Source organism: Corvus kubaryi, unplaced genomic scaffold, assembly GCF_017639235.1.
Source record: "Corvus kubaryi isolate FWS band 111438036 unplaced genomic scaffold, C.kubaryi_AGA036_p1.0 65112, whole genome shotgun sequence".
NCBI classification, from domain to species: domain Eukaryota; kingdom Metazoa; phylum Chordata; class Aves; order Passeriformes; family Corvidae; genus Corvus; species Corvus kubaryi.
The window spans coordinates 17,385-45,256 of NW_024581775.1; the positions used below are offsets into that span (position 1 = coordinate 17,385).

Here is a 27,872-nt window from a genome sequence, read left to right on the forward strand (position 1 = left end):
GTTGTTTGTAATTTAGGCTTTGGAAACATCTCCCCACGCACACAAGGTGGAAAGATATTCTGTATCATCTATGCCTTATTGGGAATTCCTCTGTTTGGTTTTCTGTTGGCTGGTGTTGGAGATCAACTAGGGACAATCTTTGGAAAAGGAATTGCCAAAGTAGAAGATACCTTTGTTGTGAGTATGCTGACTGCCTCATTTGGGTTTTCTTGCTGCTTGTTCTGAATTTCATAAGTGAAATGAAAAGCCTGAAAAACAGGGTATAGCTCGTTGCAATCAGATGTACAGGAAAAGGTAGGAAGGACTTGGCACTTGCTAATGAACACCTCTGAGAATTGGGTGAAGACACATTCCCTACCATGATTATGGTTGGGATGAGGAATAAGATCCAAAGAATTTTATTTCTGCTCTGCCTTTTTTACTCGTAAGCTTGCTGTGATGCTTTCCCTTAAAGCATGTGATAAATGTATTCATTGAGATTTTTGAAGCAGTGAACGCTTAGTAACCAACTTTGTAGCTGCTTGCATCAGCACTGCAGGTGTTAGGACTGGTTTTCCACATCAAGCCCTACCCTTGCATGCAGGACACCTTTTCTATATAGAAAGGGTCTGACATGGCTTTATTTTTGATGCAAAGCAAACTGGGCCTGTGCTGAGTAGCCTTATGCAATAGGCAAACACAAACTTGAAAGCTTTTTAAGAAAAGGCATGCATTTTTGGCTTTGAAACATCAGTTCATGTCCAGACAAGGTGCTGGTGAATAACACAGATTTCCATTGAGATTTGTCTAAAAAAAGCAAGAACATTCCATAAGAACATTTTATATTTTCTGGGTTTTCATAACTGATTTTTTTTTCCTAAAATTAGAGAAGTTCTGAGATCAATTTGTGTTTCTCTTGCTCATAGAGAGAATGGTTTTCCTTTTTTTTTATAATGGGTGTATCCCTACAACAAGAATTCCCCAACATAAAAAGCAGTATCTTGCTGCCTTCCGACAATATCTGAATGAAAACACTGGTCTATATATTACAGCCTGGAACACTCCCTAATTCTGTTTATTAGTTTGCCTAAAGAACTGGGAGATGCAGATGGGTCAGAGCAGGGATTTTTATGTTCCCATAACACACGCTGTTACTCTGGTTTGGGTTACAAAACTTGACCTTGGTCATGCTGGCTGTAAACACAATCAGTTCCCACTGAATTAAAAACAAGAAAATGTCCATTCTGAACAATATTTTCAGTTGATTTCTGTGAAAGTTTCTTGTATAATTCCTTCTTTTAGGTTGAACCAACATGCATTGGGTGGATGGAAAATGTCACATTGGCTGGGCACGCAAAATGGGACTTTGCAGGGGTCTGTTCTAGCTTTAGTACAGTTTAGAAAAAATGTTCATACACAACAGCTAAATAACATGATTCATTAAATCTGCAGTTGGTCTCAAGCTGGGGAGAGAGCTAAAACTTGGAGGATCAAAATGATTTTAAAATTTTTGAAAAGCAGTCTGACTAGACAGGATTAAATTCAAGCAGGACAAATTCAAAGTAATATACGATGGAATAATAAAATATGCAGTTGCATGTCAGGAACCAGCTAAGTGCAATTTTATAGGAATGCTCTGTGGGCTCTAGAGGTTAGCATGCTAACATGGGTTAATGTCATACTGCCATGGAAAAGCATGCACTGTAGGTAAAACTGTAAGCAGGCAAAGCATACGAAACGGTCATTCCATTCTACTTTGTGCTATTTTTTCATATCTACTTCTGAGTACAACACTTAATGAAACATGGGTTAGTTTGCTGGTGCCAAGGGATAGGAAGAAATATAGGGAAGGGAAGAAAAGGAAATAAATTTATTTGATTTAAAGAACATGTAACTAAAAGGGAACACCCGTGAAAGCTTGCTGGAAAGAGAAAATTAACGATTTCTTTGTCTTGGATACAAACCTAAATAGTACACTTAAACTGAAGGAGTTGAGATATAGGTTAAGAATTAGGAAAATTATCTGATGACAAGAGTGTGGTCACAAGTAAAGTATTTGCAGTGGCTTAGGTGGGTTTTTGTCTTTGGGCAGGTTTGGAAAAGGGGATCTCTTACGTCCCTTCCAGCTCTGTTTTGTAGGATTTTGTTTAGCTGATTATTTGATTACAGAGGACTGTATGATTAAAATTCACCTTATTTATTTGGTTATTTGTGGATGTACAAAATTAGAGAAATTGCAGGTGCATGCACTACTTGCAACTCACTTGAATATCTAGACAGCCCTCAAAACTTTCACATCATCAGCTGTTAATATTAGTGAATGCTACACATGCTGCTCAGCCATGAGGAGTCCATCCCTGCTCTGCATTTACTGCTGGCAAATGTTTCCTAGGATAGTCATGTTTGCTTTGAAGCCCATTTCAGAATAAAATCCTGCTTGAATTTTTCTGTTTGTTTGAGAATTATAATGCACTGCTCTCTAGAGCTGTGTAGTGCACGCTGGGGTGATGGGTGCTGATGTGCACGGTGCAGTTTTATTAACAATGGGTTTCCTGTCTTTCCCCTTCCCTTTCCAGAAATGGAATGTGAGTCAGACAAAGATTCGCATCATTTCAACAATAATATTCATACTGTTTGGCTGCGTGCTGTTTGTTGCTCTTCCTGCAGTTATATTCAAGCACATAGAAGGCTGGAACACACTCGATGCAATCTACTTTGTGGTGATCACTTTAACTACCATTGGATTTGGTGACTATGTTGCAGGTAAGATTTTTTTCATAACTCTTTATCTTATAATGATTGGTACAGTGGTATTTATTCTGCATCTTTTCTTATTTTTGAGACAGATGTATCTCTCTTGTGGTGCCTCTCTCCCAGTTTTATCCTTCATCATTCATGTGATGGGGCCTGTCCTCCTTTTGGTTAATGTGACAGTGTGGAGACAGGAGCTGGGACAGTGAAATTCCTGATGCATGTCTCTACTTACTGTTTTTTCTCTTCTTATACTATTAAAAATTAAGTAGAATATAATTTAGGTAGGGGGTTTGTTTAATTTTTCTTACAGGTTATGAAGTGCAAACACTAATAGAGCATTTTAATCTGAATATATCTTTTCAGCTGGACTTGTTTAAAATACCTCGCCCTGTGAAGTTATATAACATAAGTTTTGTGTGCGTCCCTTGCTTTCAAAATATTCCGGAATTCTCTTTCTGGCATTGAAATATCTGATTTCTGTAGGATCTGCTGCATCCCACTTCTATGATTCTTGGTTGTCAGTACATGTTTGCCCATGTGTTTTTTGTAACGTCAGGAGAAGTTTTAGCACAACCTGTAGCTAACATGTCCAATTTCTATGGTCCCATTAAGCTGAATTATTTGCAAATAACTTTTTTTAGCTCAGTGTATCAAAGTCTGGGCCAGTTCTGTGTCAACCTTTTTCTTGAAAAGGTGTCAGAAGCATTCATTCACTTCTTAGATTTGAGTAAGTATATGCTGTCTGTGCTGAGAAAGCATGTCAATCTGAGTCAGTGATGTGTAGAGGGTGAGGTTTAGGAATTCAGAGCTTTGTGCTCTGAGCCTGAGATTTGCTTTCCTTGGCCTGGTCTGATGCTTCTGCTGATGCAGCTCCACCATCTCTCTCATGAAACACCTCTCTCCCACCCCTGAACTCTGCGCAAGCCAGAGGTGACTGACAAGGACCTTTGTGCTGGTCTGCTCTCAGTGAGCTACTCTGCTGGCGGGAACTGTTTTAACTAGACACTCATATGCTGTGGGCTCCTCCTGTGTCTTGTCTGTACCCATGGCTGTTGTGTGAGTCCACGTGTGGCAAGCTGAGGCTCTCAGGTTGGGTAACTCCTCTTGTAGATGTGCTGGAAGTTTTGCCTTGATGGCAGTAATGGAGTCTTGTCACTGGCAAAAGCTTTTCAGGTTGGTGAGGTCCAACAAGGACCTCTAAAATATCAGAACTGCTTGACATTTTTGTAAATGATCTGGGTAAAATGGGGGTAAATTTAGTTGTTGTTGACAATACTAAGCTATTCAGGGAGCCTTAATTTTTAGACTGCTTGCAAGGTTGCCAAAGATTCTTGTAAATTACAGAACAGAGCTATAAAATAGCAAATCAAATTTCTTTTGACTTTTACATAGTTATTTGTGATGTGTCCAAATGTCTTTCTGTGTGTCTTGACTTCTGCCTTTCCATTTTCTTTCCCGTATTCTTTTTCTTTTCATTTCATCTTCATAATTTGTGATTCTGGTCAAATAACAACTAGCATGAAATAAAAAATTTATGCTGTTTTCAAGTCAAGAGTCTGGGTGTTTTAGACTTTCATTCCTGAAGGGTACATGTATGCCAGGGAATAAAAATGATAGTGTATAAAGGCCTGGTTATATTTACTGTAAAGCATTATATGAAATGGCCCACTTGGCTCTAACTAGAACACTGAGTACATTCATCATTACTCCCATTATAAATTTCCATAGACTTCTCTATTTGTAGGCCATTTGATATCATAATTTTTTCCTACATTGTCTCCTTTTTAATTTTACCAGGAAACACTTTCTCTTTCTGCAGAATGTCCTTGAATTATATTGTTCTATAGCTGATGGCCTTTTATGGTTCACTTGATAGATGTTCTTTATTTAATTAAAAATCCTACTGTAAATCCATTATTTCAAAGTATCAGAAGTGCTTTCTAGTTTCTTTGAGCAATATGCATAAGACTTGTATTTGAACTGAAGTATGCTATTGACTTAAAGGAGGAATGGGATTTGTAATTGCAGAGAGAACGCTCGAGAGAACAGGGTTAGATGGCTGCCTCCATCGTAACTGGGAGGTTAACATTCCCATGGGACTATATTTTGACAGAGATAAAGTTGATAATATTATCAACTTTGGGTGAACTAAAATACTCTGGTTTTGGCAGGTGACTTGAAGGATTTTTCAAAAATGTCCAGTTGTTTCTTTTGCAGTACATAATTGGCTGGTTAAATAAAGATTTTGAAAAATAGGTAAGGTATTAATTGGCTGAGTTTGCATTGTGGAAGTTTGCACTCATCGGTGTATTTGTAAGAATGAAATTATGAAGGAAACTGACATTGCAAGTTCTCAATGGAGCTGATAGAATTTGTCCTAAGAGCTAGGCTTCCTTATTAATTTTGAGGAAGTATGTAGAATTTTTTGCACCCTAACACATTAGTATCTTCTCTTCATGATTTTTTGGTTTGCTTGTTTCTCTTTTAGGTAAGTCATAACTGCAGAGTGGACATTAAGGGCCACTGATATTTTTGTGGTAGGCTTTGTCTGGAGAACTCTCCTTGAAGTTTAGGAAAGCTGGGTGTCACAAACAAGGGAGAAACATGAAGAGTTAAGGCATGTAATGCTGTGTAGGGCTGTAAAAGAGGTGGTCATGATAGAATATTGTGGTTGTAGAGCATGCTGGTCTTGGTTCTGGTTTGCCATGGTGAGAAAAAAGCAGCAAACAGAATGATGCTCCAGTGTCTAGATGCAATGCAGTTGAAAAAAATCCTCTCAGTGGCATTAATTTGTTCATTTTGCTGATTCTTTTCTCCTTAAATAATACTTACAGTGAAAATTGTCTTCTTCCATTTAGCATTATAGCCAAAGCATAATTGGTGGGCAGTGATGCTCTGATTTGCAATTATATCAGAGTGTACTTTCTGCAATAGAAGTCAAATTGATGATTGTTTTAGTGCTTGGAGGCACTTCTGATAATCCATAAACATGTGTCAGTTTTGGCCCATAAAGTTCCCTCAAAACCCCGAAATTCCTATATATCTGAAAATTTTCAAATCTTTTTTTCTGTGAACTGTCATCTCAGAGGAAAAAAAACCCCTAAGTTTACAACCCCTACAAACAAATCCCGTGGTTGTGTTAACATATGTGTTGATGTGTAGGGAAATATTTCTGAAATACCTATCATTTTTCACTAACATGAAACTATCTGCTTTCTGGTGCCACTGCAAGTAGGAGCCGAAAAGAAGAACTTTCAGGAGGTACAGGACACTGTGTTACTCAATAGCTGTAGCAAAAGGGAGCCAACAGAAGAACCTGGGATTCAGGAATATAATGGTGTCCTTGGCTGTAGCACAGGCTGTCATATTAGAAATTCTTTTGTTCTCCAGGATTTTTTTTAGAACTTTCTTCTTTTTTGTACTGGAGACCATGTACTCTCTTCCCAGAAACCAGAGGGAGGAAATATTCCCATTGGTAGTCAGAGTCTAAGTTGTTATTTGGAGCCTGTGGAAGTTTCATCTGGGGTTTCCATCAGCAAGAGAAGCCTTAAGGCAAACATAAAAGACTGATCACTCCTAGTGTGTGCAAGAAAGGAAAAGATGAAAAGCCCTTATAATGCATGTTCAAGAAAATATATGAATTGTATTTGAAAAACTTGACTTCTTTGTCTTATGAAATGACTTGTTTTCTAATTTTTGGAATGGTTGAATTTTTTTGGAGGGAGAGAAAAAATTTTTTTATTTGAAGAAAGATTATTGTAGCTTCTCACAAAAACAAAGAACAAAAATTGTACTACAGCCTGCACTGCCTTATGAATATCAGGACATAGTCAAACATCCCTTTTCTTGTTTTCAAGAGAAAACATTGACTTTAACATGACAGAAGAAAACCCAATCAAAACTATTAATACCTTGTGAAAGACAAAAAGAAATCTTCTCATGTTGAATGTGCCATGATTTTAGCACAATGAAATATATTTCTGGATACTAAGGTTGGTACTGAGGCACACGAATATGTGTATAATTGACAACATACTGTTCACATGTACAGATAAATTCTTTAACTTGCAGTGCAGTTTGGAAGGCATAGTCAAATATTTCTAATGGCATTTATCTAAGAGGATTCAAATCTAAATTAGGTGGCATGTCCAAAACTTGACTAAATTAAGTAGAAGGCAAAAATATAAATAGCATATCAGTAGTCTATTTCACAATGGGGCATAATGATGATATAAGATTGTCTCAACCGGTTCAGTGAAACAGATCACAGAATTCTGCAAGTCTTACTTTAAAAATGTATTCCAACTCTTTTGTTACTTTTGTGAGTACGTGGGGTTTTTTGTTTGGTTTTTTTTTTTTTTTTTTTGCTTGGCTTATTTTCCATTTTTGAGCCCTGATTTTTAACTTACTGCTTTTTCACTGTTTCATTCTGTAACACACTGATGTATTGCCAGTGTAATACACATACCTGTCTATGCACTGTTGCTTGGTCTGAGACCCAGTTTGTAGTGAGCTGAGGTGTTTTAGTCTCATTTAATGTCACCAAACGGGGGCACTTGACCTGGTGGTCATAGCAGCCCAGTTGATCTGCTGTCACTGTGTGATACCATGCACCAGCAGAGAGAAATTGCTGTCATGCTGAGCCAGGGGTGTGTCCAGCATCCTGGAGGAGAGCTGTGTGCTCCCCCACAGGCTCCATGCCTTTTTTTTGGCATCTGGAGGAGCTCTTTGCCCCCTCAGGACTTGGTGCCCGTAATAGGGGCTCTCTGGTGTGAGCCATGCTTTAAGGTTAAGGTGGAGCACTGTCTTGCTTGGTGTCTGTGTAGGACAGCATGTGAGGAGTGTTTTAGATCTGTGCTTTGTATTCTGAAGTAGCTCTCCATTTTCCTCTGAGTGGCATCACGTGGCTCGTATGGCCTACTTACATTCCATCTCTGACAGCGCAATATCTTGTCCCCAGCCTTCTGTATTTCTGCATCTCCACATGAGCTAGTCTTTCTCTGTCCCCTTTTTTTTGCAGTCCTCAGAGGTAATTCCTTTCAAATAGGAAGGATTTGAAATATGGCTGGACCTCCATATTTCTTTGGAGTGGGACAAATGACATTTCTGGATTAAGCATGTTCATCAGGTTTGTCACAACAGGGATGGTGGACAGCTACTTGTTATTCTGCAATTAAAACTGGATTATATGATATTTCTATATCAGATTAATTTGTACTGCTGATGAAAAATCAGACATATCCTTGTTTGCATTGCCAACTTTTGAATAACCCAGAAATTTTTGCTGGTATGGAATTGAGATACTCAATGCTGACAGCACTTTCTATTCTCTCCTTCTAAATTTGAAGTAAAAATGCAAAGCCAACCAACTTAACAGAAATAATTACATGTTTCTATTTTGAGCTGCTTAGCTGTAGGAAAAAAGGGGAAAAGAATGACAACAATGAAGAAAATTATTTACTTTAAAAGTACTTGTTTTACATAAATAAGTAAAAAAGATATATCTGTAATCCTGATCTCTTACCTGAGAACCAGAATCTGTTCTAAAGCACTCCTGAAATATTCTCTAATGCCTTTCTTCACTGAAACAGAGTTCTCAACCTTAGTAAGGAATATGTTTGGGCCATAGAACAACTTACATTTTCCAAAGTGTTGAAAATGCCAAATAAAAGTTATTTGGCAGATAAAGAATGGTGGCAGCAGCAACGCAATAGCCTTTGATGAAGATGGATAGGAAAACTTTGATTTCTCGTAGACCTCAAGCTACTTTAAATCAAATCATTACCAGAAAACATCTTGGCAATAAACTGTGGCTGCTCTTGCTGTAACAGATTATGGCAGTGAGACTGCTAGATTTCTTCTTCATTGTGGTTTTAACCTATTTTGGGTAGAGGAGAGGCTAAAGAAAGCTGGGAAAATTTTTGTCCCTCAGCCCACAAAATTGGGTTTGCCAAACAAGCAACAAAATTCAGCTTCTGCCTCCTCAGCGTTTTGCTTCCTAGAGGGCTGCATAAACCAATTTGCTTTGCAAAAGAAACATGATGGTGTATCATATTGATATGGTTTTTACCATGTTGCCCATAAAATCATTAGATTATCTCATATACTTCAGTACATTTAGCTTTGCGTACTCATACACAAATGCATTCATACCCATTTAAGTAAATTTGGTAGTTAATGAATTCTTTTAGTTTAAATTCAGTACAGCTGAGTTGTGATCACATTTCTCTATGAAATCCTATTTAATGACATTCCCAGGTAACTGCATTATGGCAGTTTGAGCATGACAGGAGACAGTACAAACATCCTCAGGTATGTCTCTCTCTCCCTGAGATTTGATTAAATTGTGAAATCACCCAAGGAGTCCTTGAAATTCAGAAGCTCAACCGCTAATAAAGGTTTTAGTTGTGAAACCTTACCCTTGAGTATTTCTTTGGATACCTTTTGTCCCTTTAACTTTAGGGAAGCTGAACTCCTTTGGGCATGGCTAGATGGAGCCATCTCCTGGCCAGACAGCATCGAAAACTTGGTTGAACATGAATATGGCCTAACTCCTGCCTTGGTGATTAACTTTGCTGTAAATAAAATGAGTATAAACTGTGAAGGAAGTGCTTCCTGCAGGCTGGCAGAGTTATGTTCCAGTTTCGGTTTATAAACATAATATGCCAAAAAATTAAAAACCAACCACGTGGATGCGTTCTATGACACTTGTGCATTGTATGAACAGCTGAAGAAGAGGATGAGCCACTGAATGTGGCCCATTACTAGAGCAAAGACATGGTGGTAATTAACCATTTTTTGAATTACAAAAAATTTTGGGTCAATCATCCCTAAAATTCCATTTTACTAGATTGGCATGAGATGGATGTTGTTAACAAATAACTTGATGTTTTTTCTTGTGCTGTGATAAACTCAGCCCTTTGGTGGCTGGATGTCTTCTGTTCCAAACAGAGCCCTGTCTTCTACCTCTGCTTGGGACTATGAAGGCATCAAATTATATCCACTTGCACAATGTGGATTAATCTCTTGAGTAGTTAAGTAAACCATTGCAGCTCAATGCATTTTTTTTTTCTTGATGCAAAGATGTAATTGACATGAGAAAAACAAAATTTCTGTCTGTGAGGGCTTCCATACAAATCTAGTCATCAGTAAAATTGTTTGTTATTTGCATGCAATCTCTCTTTGTTATTTGCATGCAATCTCTGTGATAATACAGCTAAGTAAAAACGTTATTCTCCATGAGAGTCAATATCAGTACTGTAACAAGGTGCTTGATATTTTCAGGCCAATTTCCTTTGATTTGTTTTATTATAGGATGCGGATACGTAAAACAAAGTATTATGTACCTGTACAGGCTACTTTAACGTGCCTGAGAATGCTTTACTATGGAGTCTCTTCAACTGTGGGCAGATACACACATCGAAATTCTTACACCAGCCCAAACTAGAAGTCTGGTTTTACTTGTTGTAACATAGCTGAATTACAAGTTTAAGGCTTCTGTTTTATTGCATGGCAAGATGTGAAATGTGAGTTATTTGGTGTTGTCAAGAGCTCTGGATGAACATAGTTTTTTTTGTGTGGAAATAAGACATCTGTTCTTTATAGCTGTATTACACCTGGAAGCTGTATTACCAACATCTGAAATTTTTTCTTTTTACTTTAACATTGGAAAGAAGTGACTGGTGCTTATGGCAGTAGGATTCAAAAAAGCTGCCTTCAGCTGACTTCTCTTCTATCTACGTTTTTTTTGGGGGGGGAGTATGATCAGTTCAACTTAAGTCCCTGTACTCTGGTTTCCTTCCGCAAAATGGAGACTATAATATTTGCCTACCCACCAGGGGCACCTGTTAATGCAGGTGCTACTCTTTCTTTACTGAGGCTAAAGGTTTTATATAAGCATTGAGATGTTTTAAAGTTCTTACAAAACCAGATTTCTCAGGATATGTACACATTGCATACTTTGGAACAATACTTAAACCTCTGGTACAGCATCATTATTTGGAGCAGGTGGGAAGTAATTTCATTCAAGCTGTCTTCACTGACCTCTATCTTAAATGATAGTATATCAGAAGTTGAACCAGTTTGTGTTCATTCAGTAACTATTATGAATGGCTAGCAGTCATTGTCTAAAATTTGCATACTCCAGCCATTGCTTCCAAGAGCAAACTAATTTATATAATTTGTTCAAATTCAACAAAGTATTTTGCTAGGAATTTTTTCATGGGTAAAAATACAGAAGTTTTAAGACATTTAACTTCTTTTTTTTCTAGGAAAATTACTTTTAAAAACATCTTTGCACCTATAGCTATTAAGTCTGATTTAATTTTAACTGTATTGTTTTTCAGGGGGATCAGATATTGAATACCTAGACTTTTACAAGCCAGTGGTGTGGTTCTGGATCCTTGTCGGGCTTGCTTACTTTGCAGCTGTCCTCAGCATGATTGGAGACTGGCTAAGGGTCATATCAAAAAAGACAAAGGAAGAGGTAAGAATATTTTGAAAGGTGAAGAAAACTCCTTTTTAAAAACTTTGAATAGAAGCCAGATGAACTTATGGCTGCTTTTGCTCTTAGGGTGCATAGGTCAAAGCCCTTTCTGTACGAACTATAATGCTGCAGCTCAAACTGCAGGAAACTACATAGCAGCCCATTCAAACATAGTATTTTATTTTCACATGTCTGCATAGCAAATTAGATTAAATGTATTATTAAATTAAGTGTATATGAACAGTTGCACTTGATTTATGGGGAAAAAATCTTAAACTACTGTTCTAGGCAGTAGAAGGTAGGCCTTAATTTTTAAGGCAAAAATAATTCTGCTTCATTTCTACAAGGGATATAGGTATGTAAAGAAAGTACTTATGTAGTTATATTTGAGATACTATGTTTTATAGTGGTAAGAAAATAAATTTTTCATATCATGCAAGATATTGGAATGAATTATTTAAATATCCCTGGGTGTGTATTACCATAATATCTTCCACAGAATTACTTGGTGTTTGTAGTCAGGTATATTGCTTTCAATTGAAATATGTTTCACTTGTAAATGTGTATTTATTATTCCAATGTTGCAACAGTATTTTACCTTAAATTTTGCCATTTAAGAAAATGTCCTGGTTTTGAAAATGTTAGAGGGTAAATAAAATTTCCTTCAATTGTAGTGTGCATAGTTCAGGTTTTACTGGGAGTCGGAGAAATTAATTTTGTTTGAAGCAACATATTATTTCCCTCTAATTTAGCTTGAGTTCCTTTGCACGCATCAGTTGATTTATGATACTCAAACATAAAAGCTCTAATTTGTTTTTGATGGAATGAATATGTTGGCTACTGTGCAGTGGCCTGCTACTTACATTGTTTTAAATTGTTTTCCTAGCTGTAGGGCATGGCATCGATGCCTAGATGTATTCCTGGCAATCCTTGAGTTCCCAAAGCCTTTGCTCTGAAGGGTAGCTTACCCCTGTGCGCTTTCACTGACTGCAGCCCCTCAGGGTGCCTGCCACCTCCTGAGCAGGAGCAGGGGCACTGCTGGCAGCAGGCAGGAGGGTGGGAGCTGGGCTCCTGGGCAGGATTAAACCCACTTTGTGAGGAATGTGGGGTAGGAAGCCCTTTTCCATTGCCCTTGCTGGCTCATGGCTCTGTGGTTAGAGACAGCTCTGTGGCAGGTCTGCTGTAAGTACACTTTCAGCAGGCAATCCATAACCACTTAGCCCTGAAGCAGAGGGCGGCAATATTTGTTGGAACAGTTTCAGTTTAAGAGTGTCATCTTTTGCCACATGCTGTAAATTTGAAAGGGTATTTATGGCCTCCCTTCCACAACAAGCTTTACTAGTGCCCTCCACACACAGGGAGCAGCAGGTACCACTGGAGTGTTCCCATTTGCAGGTTCAGCAGCTTGCAGGATTGCAATTCTGTTTTCTAGAAAAGCCCTGAGGGTGCCTTTAACAGGCAGCCTTACACAGCTTACACCAGCTGCAGGGAAACCAGTGCATCAATTCAAGTGCCAGTAACCTGCATGGCTGTGTTGGGTTATTTTGAACTTCAGAATTAGGCTGGGGTCTCCCATTTTCCCCTCTGCAATAGGAAGAAGCAGGAGAACACTGGCGTGGGCTCCCCAGGGAAGTGGTCACAGCACCAAGCCTGCCAGAATTCAAGAAGTATTTGGACAATGCTCTCAGGCACATGTTGGAATTTTTGTGCGGGACCAAAAGTTGGACCTCAGTGATCCTTGCGGGTCCCTTCCAGCTCAGGATATTCTGTGATTCTAAGTGTGGTGTTTCCTCTGGGGAGTCTCCTGCTGTCTAACTGTTCTCAACTTGGGGCATTTCCTAAACTGTCTTTAGTTTCCCTGGGTTACTTGTGTCTGGATGTTTTGGAAAAAATATGATGTGACTGAGGCACTATGACTTCAGACTATGCAAAAAATGTTCTCAGGCTTCTTTTTGCTGTATTTTATCAGACACTGTTGACACATTTTAGTTCTTCACACTATTTTCTAGAATTAATTTGATATTTAACCTCAGTTTTCTCATATTCATTTCTGTTATCCAGACAGCATCTTATCCAGAGATCTTAGTATATTGACTATATAGCACACTGAGGTTTCAGTCTTATAATGATGATAATATATTAAGAATATTTGAAATTTGTAGTATCTCGTGTATATTAGTTTATCTTGAAATATATCTATTTCAATACAGACTAACTTGGGAAAATATTTAAAGACACATGAATTGAAGAAACTTAAGAATACCTCTAACACATCAAAAGCATTCCTATTTTTATCAGGGAAAACTGTTTGCCAGGTTATGCAGTGCAGAGCTTCTTTTTCCCAGGCACTGGGAATGTGTAACCTAGTGTATCTTTTCATTCTTTCTCACCTTTATAGCCTAAACAAGCATATTCATTTTGTCTACAGCAAGGAAAACATCATTCTTCAGATATACCCAAATTGTCTTGGCTGAAGCAAATATTGGGAATACTGCTGTATACAAGTCTCATGTGTATTAGGTTAGATTAAAGACAGACATAACATTATTGGTGCAGTTTGTTCAGTTAATAATATCTCTGATGGTCAGAAATCTCCCTCTTTATTTTTTAACCCATTGCTCAGGCATGTGTGTGAATTCATGAGAGAAATAAAAATGCTTTAGCAGTTTAAAATTCTATAGTTTTAACAATGGCGGAGACCAGTTTGAGAATTGAATTATGACATACCTTGTGTGTTAGTTAGAAATTTTTTGGTTTATTTTCTCTCTTCCATCCTAATGAAACTTTGTAGGAAGAAAGTAATACAAATATATTGCATTTTGTTACAAGATTGGCCATAAGCATCTTAAAAATATTCACTTTTTACAGGTCTCATTTTATGATAAAAACTGCTGCTCTTAGCTCATTCTTGCTATCTGCCTGGGGAAATCTGAGTGAAGATGCTGAAAGAGTTTAGTGGAAATGTAGTTATCAAGTCTCTTCTGTGCCAGAAGCCAGATGAGACTGGATTTCTTGTCTTTTTTCCAGTTAAACCTAAATTTACAGTGGACTGTTCCAGCTTCTATGGATGCAGATTATAGCAGAGGAACCTCTCTGCAGTTCCAATATACATCAGTGCAATGCAAAACCCTAGTTCCACGTATGGGGTTTATTTTTTTAACTGTCTTAGGGAAGTGTTCTGTCAACCCTGGTGGAAATAGCCTCTTATACCTAAAGGTAGCCTTTGAAGTTGGAAGCAATGTTATATATTAAAACCTATTGAGATACAGAGTCCATGATAAAATCTACAGAACTGTGATTAATAGCAACCTGAATACTGAAGCTGTTTAATGTATTTCCTAGGAAATAGGATGATGAAAACCTTATTTCCTGAAAATTATGGGGATTGTTATGGGAATCAACACATAAATATAAAGAAGATTTTGTATAGGACTTGTATCCTACTTTCCATGAAAAAACAGTAGTCTACCACATTTTAAATACAGGAGGGAGTAGATCATTCAGTAGTGATCAGTTGTGCTGGTTTCAGCAGTCTAAGACCAAGCAGCAAAGTGTAGAGAATGTTACTCGAGTCCAGAATGGAGTCAGAGAGGTTGCAAGTGTTGAAAAGCCCTTCTTTACTTCCCCCCAACAACCAAAACTATGTATCATCGGAAGTAGATTTCTTTTGACAGGCAGCCATAGTCTCTTTTTTTTGCCTTTTCCTATAGTCCAAGGTAAAAACTATCAATAAACATCAGCATATTTAGGGTATGAAGGGGAGTCCTTCTTATTCCAGGGAGGAAGCATGCTGAAAATGAATATTACCTAAAATCTATAGTTCTATTCATATATATTTTTAATGCAGTTGTATTTTTTCTTAGTAGCAGTTTACATAAGACTTTGAGGCGATAATGCATTTTACTGTTTCAACAAAATAAAACATGTATTTTTTTCAATATTCTACCAGCAAAGCTTGCCATATCCAAGTAGATCTGAGACAAAAACAATCTGATCAGATATGCACTGATGCACAAAACTTCTGTATTTTGATATTAAAATCCAGATAACCAGTATGTCAGTCAGTTGCTCAGGTGGCTTTTGTCTCCTGAAACACTCTAGAGAATTTTGAATGCATCAAATGGGGTGGGAAGTGAAAGACAAGTAGAGACAGAAGTGGGAGTTTTAGAAGGATAGATCTGGAAGCAGTTCATACAGTAAGATAGATGAAGTGTCAGAAAGTCACTGGAACATGCTGTGTGCTATAATCTTAAGTAGGCGATCTGTCTCTGAAGTTCAGCTTCAGCTGTACTAGCTTGGCTTAAACTCCCTCCTCTTCATTATTCTCTACACTCTGATTACTCAGAGCACTTCTAAAGTCTTCTGATTTTAGTCTCTTTGAAAGGTAAATTTTCAGCAGGATTTTTTTCTTGTTGTATTTTTTTCTTCTGTATGCAGCAGCTCCTGAATTCCAGCATTTTCAGCAAAAATGCCTACCTAACCAACAATCTTAGGCAAGATTGTTGGGCTATAGATCCTGGAGAAGCCTGTTCTCTTCACTGTATACCATGAGTCCAGGTGACTGACTTATGTTAGACATTAGCTCAGTTTGGACAAGTGATTTTTTTTCATGCTGCATGTCTGTCTTTTGAATTGAACAGCATGGATCCAGATTTACGGACCAAGCCTAATGTTTCATGCGAAATAACATTCACTTCTTGTGGAAATTCAAGAGGCAGTTGCTATATTTGATATTTATAAACAAATTCAACAAATTTGACTCATCTGAGTCATCATTCAGTTTAATCTTCTTGGCACCAGTGACAGAGCTGTCACTCAAGTCTGTCAAAACAGAATTAGACTTGTCATGATGATGCCATGGAGATTATTGCACTCCCCATATTATTTGTTGCCTTTTTATTAGCTTCAGGCTAAAGGTGCTCACCCAGCATAAGGGTCCCAACATAAACAGAACTTAAGCCGATTTCTCATATCCCCTGAAAAGGGACCCTAGATGTAGGCTGTATGTGTGAAAAGATGGAAAAATTAGTGGACTCAAGTGAGAAAACAGTTTTGAAGGGTTTTGGTGCTCCAGGCAAACAGATTGTCCTTGCAGGCCGTGTAGTGAGGGTGTATGACCAAAGAGGAGGAAGAAGTTGTTCAGTTGGTAAATGAACTTTTGACCTGGCTCTCCCTGTTTCAAGAAACAAAATTCATTCACTTAGAAATGAAGTTGGTAGACAATAGCTCTTCAGTCTGGTGATCAGAGACTGTTTACAGAGATGTGAGTCATTTGCTGGTCCATTTCGCATTGTTCCAAGTGAGATAGGTCAGCTTCTGCTGAAGAAAACAACCGTTTGGGCTTTTGCTTTTCTTACATCCACTCCAACCAACCCCCCCAACTCCTGGCAAAAGAAAACAGATAAGCAATCCAAATCATAAAAGAAAAACAAGCAAACAAACAACCAAAATAAAAACCCAAAAGACAAGAAAACGTCAACCAACCAAAACCCAAAAAACCAAACCCAGCTGCAGCAGTTTAAAGAATTTTAGATCCACAAGTTTGCTAGATTGGTCAGGCTGGTGTGATGGATGTCTCTTCCTAGAAAGCACTGAATTGCAAATATTTGTGGGACACAAGTATAATGTGAAAGCCATGGCATGCAAAGTAATTTTGCAAGGCAATGATTAATACGGGTAACAATTCTAAGATGTGCTAGCAGGGGATCATTGAGTTTCTGTAGGAAAGTGGTGCTACTGCTGCAGGTGTTGTTAAAAGGTACGTTACCAGAAAACAATCCCTAGATTTGTGGTCTAAACTTCAGAAAGAGTGCAGAGAGCTACAAAAATGACAAGGGAAAAATCTGAAGAGAAGTCTGTCTAGCATTAAGAGGGTTTTTTTTCCTGTACATCCAAGATGTGCAGAAAAGTCTATTTGAGAAGGAACAGTCACATTCAGAAGGTGATTGTTTTCAATAATTTCTATGAGATTGGGAGAAATACAAAATCCTTCTACAGTCAAAGCAACCTCATGTCTCCAGTCAAATTTGACTAGTAACAGGACAATAAACCAACCAAAACAATCCCAAAATATAAGGTGAGAGTACAGTCTCTCTATCACAGCCCTGAGTCTCAGGGACGTATAAAGAGTAGTATTGGTGTAAGGAGGAGATGGAAGTGACTGACCTGGTTCTGAGTGCAGCTTGATCTCTTCCTTTCTATGAGTTTAACTTATGCTGGTGATGTTCTTGAATCTGCCCTAGCAACAGTCTGTAATACTGAGTTTCTATATTGATCAGTTTTTTAAAAGTCTGCTGTGGTAATATGTGCAATAGTGAATAGGAAAGAACATCTTGTTCTGAGAATTCCAGGAAAACTAAACAGCTGATGGCTTTTGACACTTTTTTTTGAGATCTTTCCTCGTAGTTTTGTGTACTTTGTACATGTGATGCTTACTTCACTTCAGATTCAACACTCACACAGATAACATCGACACAGTTTTGCTGTGGTTATATTTATATTTGTGTAATGCCTCTTAGCTGGGCATACCAGGCATTTAGAGACTGCTGTTTTATTATTGCATATTGAATACCAGGTCCTGCTGGGGTGCTGATTACAAGACATGTGCTGCCAAGTACACTTCCATGAGGAGCAGCATGGCCCAGGGCATGGGGACACTGTCAGTGTCTCTCATGCCAGGCACTGTGCCTGGCCCTGCTCTCCCACAGTGCTCAGAGAAGGAGAAAATTACTCCAGTGAAGGCTGCATGCAGCAAGGGAGTGATGGCAAGAGCTATTGAATTTGCAAAAATAAAGCTAGGGCAAGAGACTTATACTTCATAATAAGAGAAATTTTTTAAAGAGAGATCATTTATAACAATGTCATTTCTTGGAGTTAATTACCCATGAAGATTCCCAGAATGTATGTTGTGATGGTCTACATTGAGAAATCTTAATTTTGGAGGTAAGATGTAATTGATCCTTTGTGACAGCAGTAAATATATCTGTGGTTTACTTTATTGTGGGCTGAAAAGATTCCAGATTAAATATCACTGACATCTTCCTGATTAACATTCCTGAAAACTTTACCTTTTTTTTTTTTTTTTTTTTTTTTTAGGATAATCTCAGTACTTGAATATTGTTAGGAAAAGACTCCAGAACATGTTACTAATGCTGAGTGTATGAATCTGATAAGTGTCTTGAGGATGAGTCCCCAGACAAAGCCAGTTCAGCAGAATGCCCTTGCAAGTAGGTGTGTCGACATTGAGGAAAATGCTTTGTAATTGCAGATAAAGGGGACTGAAGAAGCTATGGAATACTTCCTTTCACAAGGGATTGGTGCAGTTGTAATATTAGTGATGAGCAGCCAAAGTGGAGCTATTTCACACAAATATCACTCCAGATACTGACATTAGAAAGTTAAGAAATAAACAGCTCTTGCTGGGCCTTGACCATGTAGTTACTATAATCATTCCTTGCTCATTACCAAGTAAAAATTATAATTCTTTTTTTAAGCTTGTTCTTTTTTAGCATATCTTTATAAGATAAAAAAAGTCCAATGAGTTATGAAACAGTTGTTGTCTCTTTCCTCTGGGAGAAAGTTGAGGCAGTCTTTCAACAGCCTGTGGCTTGGGTTTCATTATGCTTCTAGTATAGTCCTGAAAATGTTTGCTATTCCTGGCTGCAGCCAAGTGGTTGGCTTTGTAGCACAGGCAGAGGATACACACTGTTCTCCTGAATCACCTTAGGCTCAACTGATAGAGCTTTGTGCAAACCTAAGTAGTTTCTTGTGGCTAATACAGGTGCATGTCATTCACTCTCACCAGGATGAAAGAGGGGTTGGATGGCTCTCTGAGGCAGCTGAAACAACTGAATAGAAATTATTTTTAAAGGGAAAATGTCAACATCTTCTTTTTTTAATCTTTATCTTTGGAAGTTAACAACAAAGCAGAGTGTAAGAGAGAGAGATAATCAGGCCCATAACTTGTCTACACTACTGAGACATACACACATGCAGCTCTATGCAAAGAGGTATCCGATGGGCAATATTCAATAATAGTTCTGAGGAAATACCTAACACAGCAGTCTTCATATTTATGGAAAAACATAAGGTAAAACAAAATAACTGTGTTCACTGTTAGTATATCTGCTTCTGTTTCATAGGCATGGTTTTTAAATAATATTTTTAGGCTATTTTTATTTTGTTGAATAAAACCTTGATAGAGGAAAAGGCCATTTCTCGCATCTGCCATCTGTCACATCTCCACAAAAGATATTCCCACAGCTGCCACCATAGGAGTTCCTCCACAAATAAAATAATCAAAATTTGTGGGCTCTCTGCATTCCCATTGGAGAATGTGGTTTATTTCATCCAAGGCATCAGATGTGTTCATGGAAGTTATGTGGGTGAAACCAAACAATCTTTGCCCACCAGAATGAACTTGCGAGCATTGCTTATTACAGGACTGAATAATCCAGTTTCCATCAGGAAAGCATTGTTCCCAAAACATTTCTGACCACCATGGCAACAAAACCACAATTGTCTATGTAATTGAAACCTTTCCCCAGAAGATGACAATTTCACAAAAGAGACCCTTCTCCCCCTGATATTTGTCTGAAAAACAGAGGGATGCGTATACCACGGAAGTGGAACCAAAATAGGCATCACTTACCGCTTCACGTGCTTCATATGTGCCATTCACTTTGAAATTAAAGTCTGGTACCTTAAAGACCTGGTGAAGAAGAGTTCCCTGCTACAGAACTGAGGTCCTGACAGGATCAAGTAGAAGATGGTGGTTAAACACCTGAGAAAGCTCAGCATAGGTATCTCATTTAGTGCTTGTGGTATTTCTTGCATTTTGTGGCTGTTTACATTTAAGGACAAGTAGAGCACACTCTTCTCTAAACACCTCTCCACAGCTATTTTGTGTATGTACTAATAACACTATGAAAGTAGAAATACTGAAAGCCAGATCACTGGGTTGGGAATTTTAGGTGGACTATAAATGAGATTCCCTTAATATGCAGCAAATGCATGGGTTTCACGAAAAGTTTTTGTGAAACTTATCTTTTTCTCTTCTGCATTCTGGTCTTCTCTAACCTATAGCCAGCTGAGGTAGTGAATAGAAATTTGTGTCCAGCAGCAACTTGGGTGGGAAAAGGTGCCATATGATTGCCCAGGAAAGTGAGATGGCAGGTAGGAAACCCCCACTATGCACTCAGGGATAAACCCACCCAGCAGCTGAGTTGTTAAACTCATCACCCCTCTCTGTACCTACATTTTTTTTGAAAAAGAAACTTCAATTTCTGTGAATGCTGGGTGAGTTTCCTGAGAACTAAGACAAAATGTTATGTTCTGTACTCTGCTGCCTGCGTAATTTGACATGTAACGCGCTTTCTAGTTTTGTCTGAGTAGCATATCATAGGTTAATTGGATGTGTTATTTTTAAGTAGCAGGATAAAGTACACTGGAGAGGAAAAATGAAGCTATGAAAATTCGGAGAATGCAGTAGGGATAAATGTTTGGCATTATATACTGGGGAACATCTAGACTATTAAGAATATCTGTAAGGAAGGGCACATTTTTTCACCCTAAAATGTAGTAAAATGGATACCTCCAGCTCATCTACTTGTTTTTTAAATTCAATTTTTTGGCTTGCACGACCATGCTCATCATAAAATGTATGAGCCCTGTATGCCAATGGGAAACAACATAAAGCACAGCTATGACAGAAAAAGCTGCACACATTATTTAGAAATATATGTTTTCATTTTCCTGCATGACATATATATAACACTATTTTTTTTTTCTTATTTGCTACTCAGTGGTTTGTCTCCTCCTGAGTATATCATAACTTTTATGTCATATATCTGAGCTCCATCCAAGCAGGATAGATTTCTTCCCACTCTGTAAATACAAGTAGATTAACTGATTATACTGTAATGTTGGGATTTTTCAAGAATCTCTCTGAGACAGAGGAGCAAAACTAAGGCAAAGTTAAGTTAGGCAAGTGCATTTGTCTTGGTTTATTTAAGGATGTCCTTAATTATGCTTTTGTTTGTTTGTTTTCCTGCCAGAGCACAGATGTGGCTTAATTCAAAATACAGATTACTTGTGTATTGCTACATGGCTTGTGCTTTCCAGACTCTTAATAGGAAGAGTGGCCTTCCTGAATGGAGGGAAGTTTTGCTCATATAAGTATTTGGATAATTTTGTGAGTGTCCAGAAAGATTCTCAAACTCTTGACAAGTATAAGGAATTAGAGTAAAGGTAGTGGAGAATGAAGCAGGTGCTTCAGTACGTTCAAATGCTTTTTTAGTTTTAACAGTAGCATCCCCTTGGACATACTTACATGCTGTCTTATGCTGCTGGCCTTTAGCTGAGTGTGGAGCCCAGCTAGACAGAAAGCTAAAACACAGTGGCAGTGAAACTGGATAGGAACTTTTGGTCCTGCTAGAGATATTGACTGAGAGCCAGTTGTAGGACATTATTCATTTAGATGGATTTTGGCAGGAGTAGGAGAAGGAATGATGGCTTAAAGTCCATGGTTTTTTTTCCTAGTTCTGTTAAATTTAGTATATCTGTCTTGAAGTTATACTGGTGGTGGTATATGTGTGCAGCCTGGGAACTGTTTGGTCATTCATTTGGTCATTCAGGAATTTCATGCAGTGTTTTACTGATGTCTGTTTTTCACTACACAAACTCCCCAAAAAACCTAAAAGTGACTTTAACAAGAATGAGTAGAATACTCTTCACAAATGGTTCAGAGGCAATTTCTCATTATATCCTACTAGAGCAAATGTGAGATTTCCACCACAGGTAGGCACAGATATATTGGCATAGACATTTGCTGGTGCTACTGGAGATGACCCGTGGTATTTGAGACACCCCCATAGGGCTGTTGGATATGGTGCTGATCATATGGAATATCCTGGCAGTGGTAGCTGGAGGCCAGGGAACCTGTGCTGGGCAAGGAATTGTGCCAATGCTGTTCATTTGTTAGAAAAGTTGTGGGTGTTGTTTTTGGGGTGTTTTTTGGGGGGTTGAGGTTTTTGGGTTTTGGTTTTTTTGGGTGTTTTTTTATTTTTTGGTTTGGTTCTGTGAGGAAGTGTTCTGTGTGGAATATTTACTTGTGTTACTATATACCATAATTCTTGAGAACTTGTTATTGAGACTTGTCTTCCCTAGAATCATGAGGCAGTAGGGTGCTGCTTCCTGCTTCTTAAATACATAATAAAGTTACTAGCTGTTGATGTTCAGTGTAGCTAGGTTGATACTCCTTGTGAAATATGTCTAACACCTTGCAGTCTAATTTGGATTTTGATGTGGAGGAAGTCAATTCAGGAGCTGGGATAGGGACCATGTCCCCATTACTAGTGGCATTTCTCTTCCCTGAAGGTTGAAGTGAGAAGCATCACCAGATTAGTGCTGCTTGTTGTATGGCTGAGTCAGGTGCTATCACTCTGACATGTTTTTCATATTGCTTCTGAAATATTTTGTGACATTTGGCCTTCTGTTAAGTACGTAGTTGTCAATAATTTCTGTGACTAAGAGGCCTTGTCCTCATGTCACACTGCCTCCAACTATGACAGCTGTAGAATCTACAGAGCTGTGTTGTAATGAGGCGACAGAGCTGGAGGAAAGTAAATAGTTGTCACAGTAGGTAGGTATGCAAAGAATTTCATTTTCTTGAGCAGCACAGGCAAGTGGCATTTCAGCGGCTTTGCATAAGACATTTTTTTGGTTGTCAGAACCCAGATGAAGAGGAGCTGTAATGCAGTGTGATAAAGTGTCATAACCTAAGGACAGAAAGAACCTGAACATACACAGATATGTCCCTATGGATCAAGGAGGGATCAAATTATATAAGCAAATTACTAATGTACACTGGTAGTTAAAACTGCACATTTCTTTTCTTATAACCTGTTGTGCTTGAGTCTGGAAGTGCCATGGAACTAAGAGCTTTATTTAGAAGAGGTAACATTTTTGAATGTGTTTCAGTTCACATGAAAAGTAGGGGCTGAGAGCAGTGATTTGGGGCATGTATAGTACAAAGAGCACTGAACTCTTGGTTTCTAATGTGTGCCCATTCCCTCTGTTTTCCTACTAACGCGTGTTGATTCTACTTAGTCATAGTATTACTAACAGCATGTTGTAATTTGTATTTTTTCCTACTTTTTTAATATAAACCGACATTACAACTTTGGTGTATGGGCAGGTAGAATTGTGTCCACTGTGCTAATGTTCCACACCACCTTAATTAGAGTGAGCTTATCTCCAAAGGCACATTTATTGATGCTCGTCAGCTGGCTGCACAAACTTGCTTTCCCAAAGAAATGTGATTAGAATTCAGTCATCAGATACCCCAAGAGCTACAATTTCAAGATTCTCCTGAATAACTTGCATGCCCAAGAGCAGCTTGCCCTGTGTGAGACAGGACCATCACCGGGAACATTTTGAGCCTATCCTAGAGGTTACAGAGACTTGCTTTCTTCAGAAGCAAGTCCAGTTGATTTTCTTTCCTGGATAACATGAAATCACGTGGGAACTGCAAAAAAAAAAAAAAAAAAAAAATTGAAAGATTACAGGGAGACAGTTCAATTGTGCTGAGACACAATTTAAAAGCCTGATAGCATCTCTTGTATGTGACCATATGCAATGCCAGAGATGTGTGCCTGAGCAAAATACCTGGTCTGTTAAATGCTTACACAGAGGGGTACATATAAATATATGCAGTAAAATAGAAACCTGTGCGCTGGCTCTTTATTCCCCCAGACAGAACCATTCTCCAGAACCTGAGCAGCCTGTCTTTAGTAAGGCATAGGAAAAAGAGAAAATTGCTCCAGGGTTGCACTGATACTATTTATCATATTTTTATTACTTGTTTACTACAAGTAAAAATATTGGAGCAGCTGAGATGTTTCAGCATTGCAGATTTCATTATGTTCAGATCTGAAGTGCAGTGTATCTGATCCTAGCTGCACAAATCAAATACTAGTAATCATTCAGCTAGGTGAGTCTTCTGTGTATTGCAGATAATTACCCTTGTTTTAGAAAATACATATTTGTCCACATTTATCATCTTCACTGAAGTGGAGATGAATGTAATAAAATGACCCTTGAGTAAAGAGATCTTTTTATTTTGTTTCTGGAGGGGGAAAGTTTTCCTGAAACCCTGTCACTCCTGGATGAGCTGATTAATTTTTACCTTCATTATATTCCTGTTTTCCAGTGCACTGCAAAGCATGAATAAGCTCGTGGCTTCTTCTCTGATGGTTTGCTCCCTGTATTTTTCTGTCTAAACTCTTTTTTCATTTCTGTGCTTACCAAGTCAGAGTTTTCTTGCCAGTGATTTAAATTCTGGACTGAGCAGTACCAATTAGACTAATTTATTTATGTGGGTTAAATTCTCCTAAAGTGCTTCACTTTGGAGTTATGTTTATGAGTGATTTATCTTCCCTGTGCTGTATCTTCCCAGTATTAAGCTGACTAGGGAGCAGAGATTTAAAGAGAAATAATCGGTTTCCTTTGCAGTTGTAATGAGATATCATCATCAAAGGGTGCCTCTTTTAGTTACCTATGTAACTTAGTGTAACAGTTGTTTGACTGAAATACAAGTGCAAAAATATAAACAGTAAATAAATGACAGGCCATAGTTTACTTCAGAGTAGATCTGCTCAGTCTACCTTATGCCATATCTGAGGAAAAATAAGGATGTTTTGGGCTTGAGGGTGGGAAGCATATATGCCACTGAAGTGACTTTTAACTGTTGCTATGTTGGTGCTATGTTTGAGCGAGCGCAGAAAAGAGAAAGCAAACACCTGATGGTCCCTTTAAAAAGGCTTTTCTGTCTAAATTTAGAAAATTCTTTGCCAAATCTCCCAAGGATCTTTCCAGAGACAGTGAAAATGCTCATAAATAACCCTCACCCTAGTAACAATACATAACACAGCCTGGATTGCTGGGATTTCAGCATCCCCTGACCAGCTGGGTATTGTGCAGCTGTCAAGCCTCTGCAGCTTCCCTGTATTGCTGGCTGTCTATGATAACAATTAAAAAAAAAAAAAGCAGCAGAAAATATTTTTATTTGTGTTTTTGGAGTTGTTAGCTCTTACTAGTGCAGTGCTTCTTCTTTAGTTGCTGTCAATAAAAGACTGAGTCTTTGGCATGAGAAATTTGTGCCGGTGGCAGCTCTTTGGCAGCCCTGCACTCTCACCAGGCTCCTGAAGATAAACAGTGTCTGAAGTCCTTGGTTCCATAATGCCTCTGTTTTATTCCTGATTTTTGCTGCAGGTTGGGGAGTTCAGAGCCCACGCTGCAGAGTGGACAGCCAATGTCACCGCTGAGTTCAAGGAGACCCGAAGGCGCCTGAGCGTGGAGATCTACGACAAATTCCAGCGGGCCACCTCCATCAAAAGGAAACTCTCTGCAGAACTCGCTGTCAACCACAACCAAGACCTGACCCCCTGCAAGAGAACACTGTCAGTGAACCACCTGACCAGCGAGAAGGACCTCTTGCCAGCTCTGACAAAGACGGACAGCATTTACATGAACGGCTTGACGCCGCACTGTGCAGCAGAAGAGATAGCCGTGATCGAGAACATTAAGTAGCCATGACTTTGGATCCCATTCCTTGGGAAGCTCTTGGCTTAGACTAGCCATCCACCTTTTTTTCCTCCACCCTGTCGATGACCAGTGCTAGCAGCATTTTATATGTGTGCATGAGTTCCACAGAAAAACTACAGTCCCGAGTTACCATCGCATCTCTTCAGAGACACAAAGATGAATGGCACTGCTGGTTCCGAAAGATGCTGGAACAAGCAATGTTTTCTGCCTTTATCTGCCCAGACTGTTTTTCACTTCTAATGTGCCATACGGCCTCACGAATGAATCTCACTTGTTTATGGTAACAATGTAGCTTTGAGGGATCAGTCCTTAAAATTTCAGGGTCTACCTTACTGAGCCTAGGAATGGACCATTTCTGGACTACAACACATTTGTAAATGGCAAGAAATACTTATGCAGCCTTTTACCTAAGAAATTTTGGTCAGTGCCTTATCTTTTGAAGAACCAGAACCTCTACAGTTCCTGTACAACTTTTGTTTGTTTGGGTTTTTGCATGAGAAATGTGTTTCATTTAAGCTTTCGTTCTTCTTGAGATGATGGTGTTTCAAAGGTGTCTGTTGTGAAGATACCAACCAGCACGAATGAATGCCAAAACTCAACAATCATCAATTGATGTTCTTAGCTCCAAATTTAAAGGCACTGCAGTTTCAAAAGTTGCAAACCTGTCCCCCAGAAGCATTTTGTTTTACTCAGGTCCAGCTGATACTTGTTCATGCTGACTTGTAGGATTTGCAGACCCTTTTCAGGTCTTAGTTTTCCAAGCAGTGTTCAGCAGTTGTTTTTCTCTGCATCAGATGTACCAAAAAAATCTGCAGCTTATCTATCACGAAATCATTTGGTAGATGACAAGAGCAAATAAAAATTACTGTTTTGGTGAAAGGCAGGGGAAGGCTTTTAATTGCTGTGTTCTAATAATCACATCCAAAAAACAATGCAGAAGAATACAGCTATTTTTAATAAGCATAAACCTTCTGCCAGATATTTGGTATGAAAAGGAATCTTAATTTCCTTTTTAAGTCAAGTTACTCCAGAGGCTACATGATATTTTACCCAGGAACCCTGGTGGAGTGCTTTCCTGAATGTCACGTGGGCTGCTTGTGCCAGAGCTGTGGCTAACGTGGGAATGCAATTGAAACTGGTATCACTGTGACTTTCTACATTTCAAATAGAGATGGCTCTGAATATCAGAGCAGGCATGAAGAAGAGCTGATAAATAGCACAATCTGAATACCGATGATTGTTCAGACAGGATAGGCTGACAAGAAGCAGATCTAAACCAGACTATGGGGTTTTCTTTATTGGTTTTAAGAAAACACATTAATTTTGTACCTTCTGTTTTGCTTATAGGTGTACATGAGATTCAGAAGAAATGCAGGATGGAATGGATAATTTTGCATTTTTTTCCTTATGTTAGTCCATTGTAACCTGGCTGTACAGAAAATGAATAGAACAGGCCTTAAAGAAAAATTTAGGCTCTGTAAATTAAAAAAGAATGGGACTTTGCTGATTGGGCATGATTCAAGTGGCAAATCTTACAGCATCTCTGACCGTTAGATAACATGCAAGATATGAATGTTCATGTTTTTTGGATGCTTAGCTTGTTTTCTAATAAATATAAGTTAATATGTAAATTCAGTGTAAATATCAGTCAATTAACATTTACAGAGAGTACGCTTTTAAAACTAAGAAAGTTCCATGACACTGCACCGAGCAATGCTCTTATAACAAAGACCCTTGTCTCCCCAGCACAGTGTTCTGAATGTCCACATGGCAAGGGTTCTTCTTGCCATGTATAAACTGTGAATTGTAATGAAAAATAAAGTTTTTAATTAAAATAAGCTTTCCTGAATCTCCTGCTTGCTATAACTGGAATGCTAAGGAGCAATTTGTGAAACTGATTTTTATGCTTTCATTGGTTACAGACTATACCAGTTTGCCACCTGCTTTAATTTAAGCTGGTTTAGCAATAAAGGCTTGACTTACCCAGCTCAGAAATTACTATTTTTTTTCTTGATATTAAAAATGATGCTCTTTGGTTGCCATACCTTAA

General features: G+C 38.4%; 1 protein-coding gene across 1 annotated transcript; it reads left to right on the top strand.

The window, feature by feature from the left end:
- LOC121673031 (potassium channel subfamily K member 2) lies at nt 1-27,872 on the top strand (the record flags this gene model as incomplete). The annotated part of the gene is made up of 4 exons (XM_042046048.1): nt 1-177; nt 2,556-2,742; nt 11,079-11,218; nt 25,490-27,872. Coding segments are annotated over 4 exons (822 nt in total), but the record flags the coding sequence as incomplete, so codon positions are not given.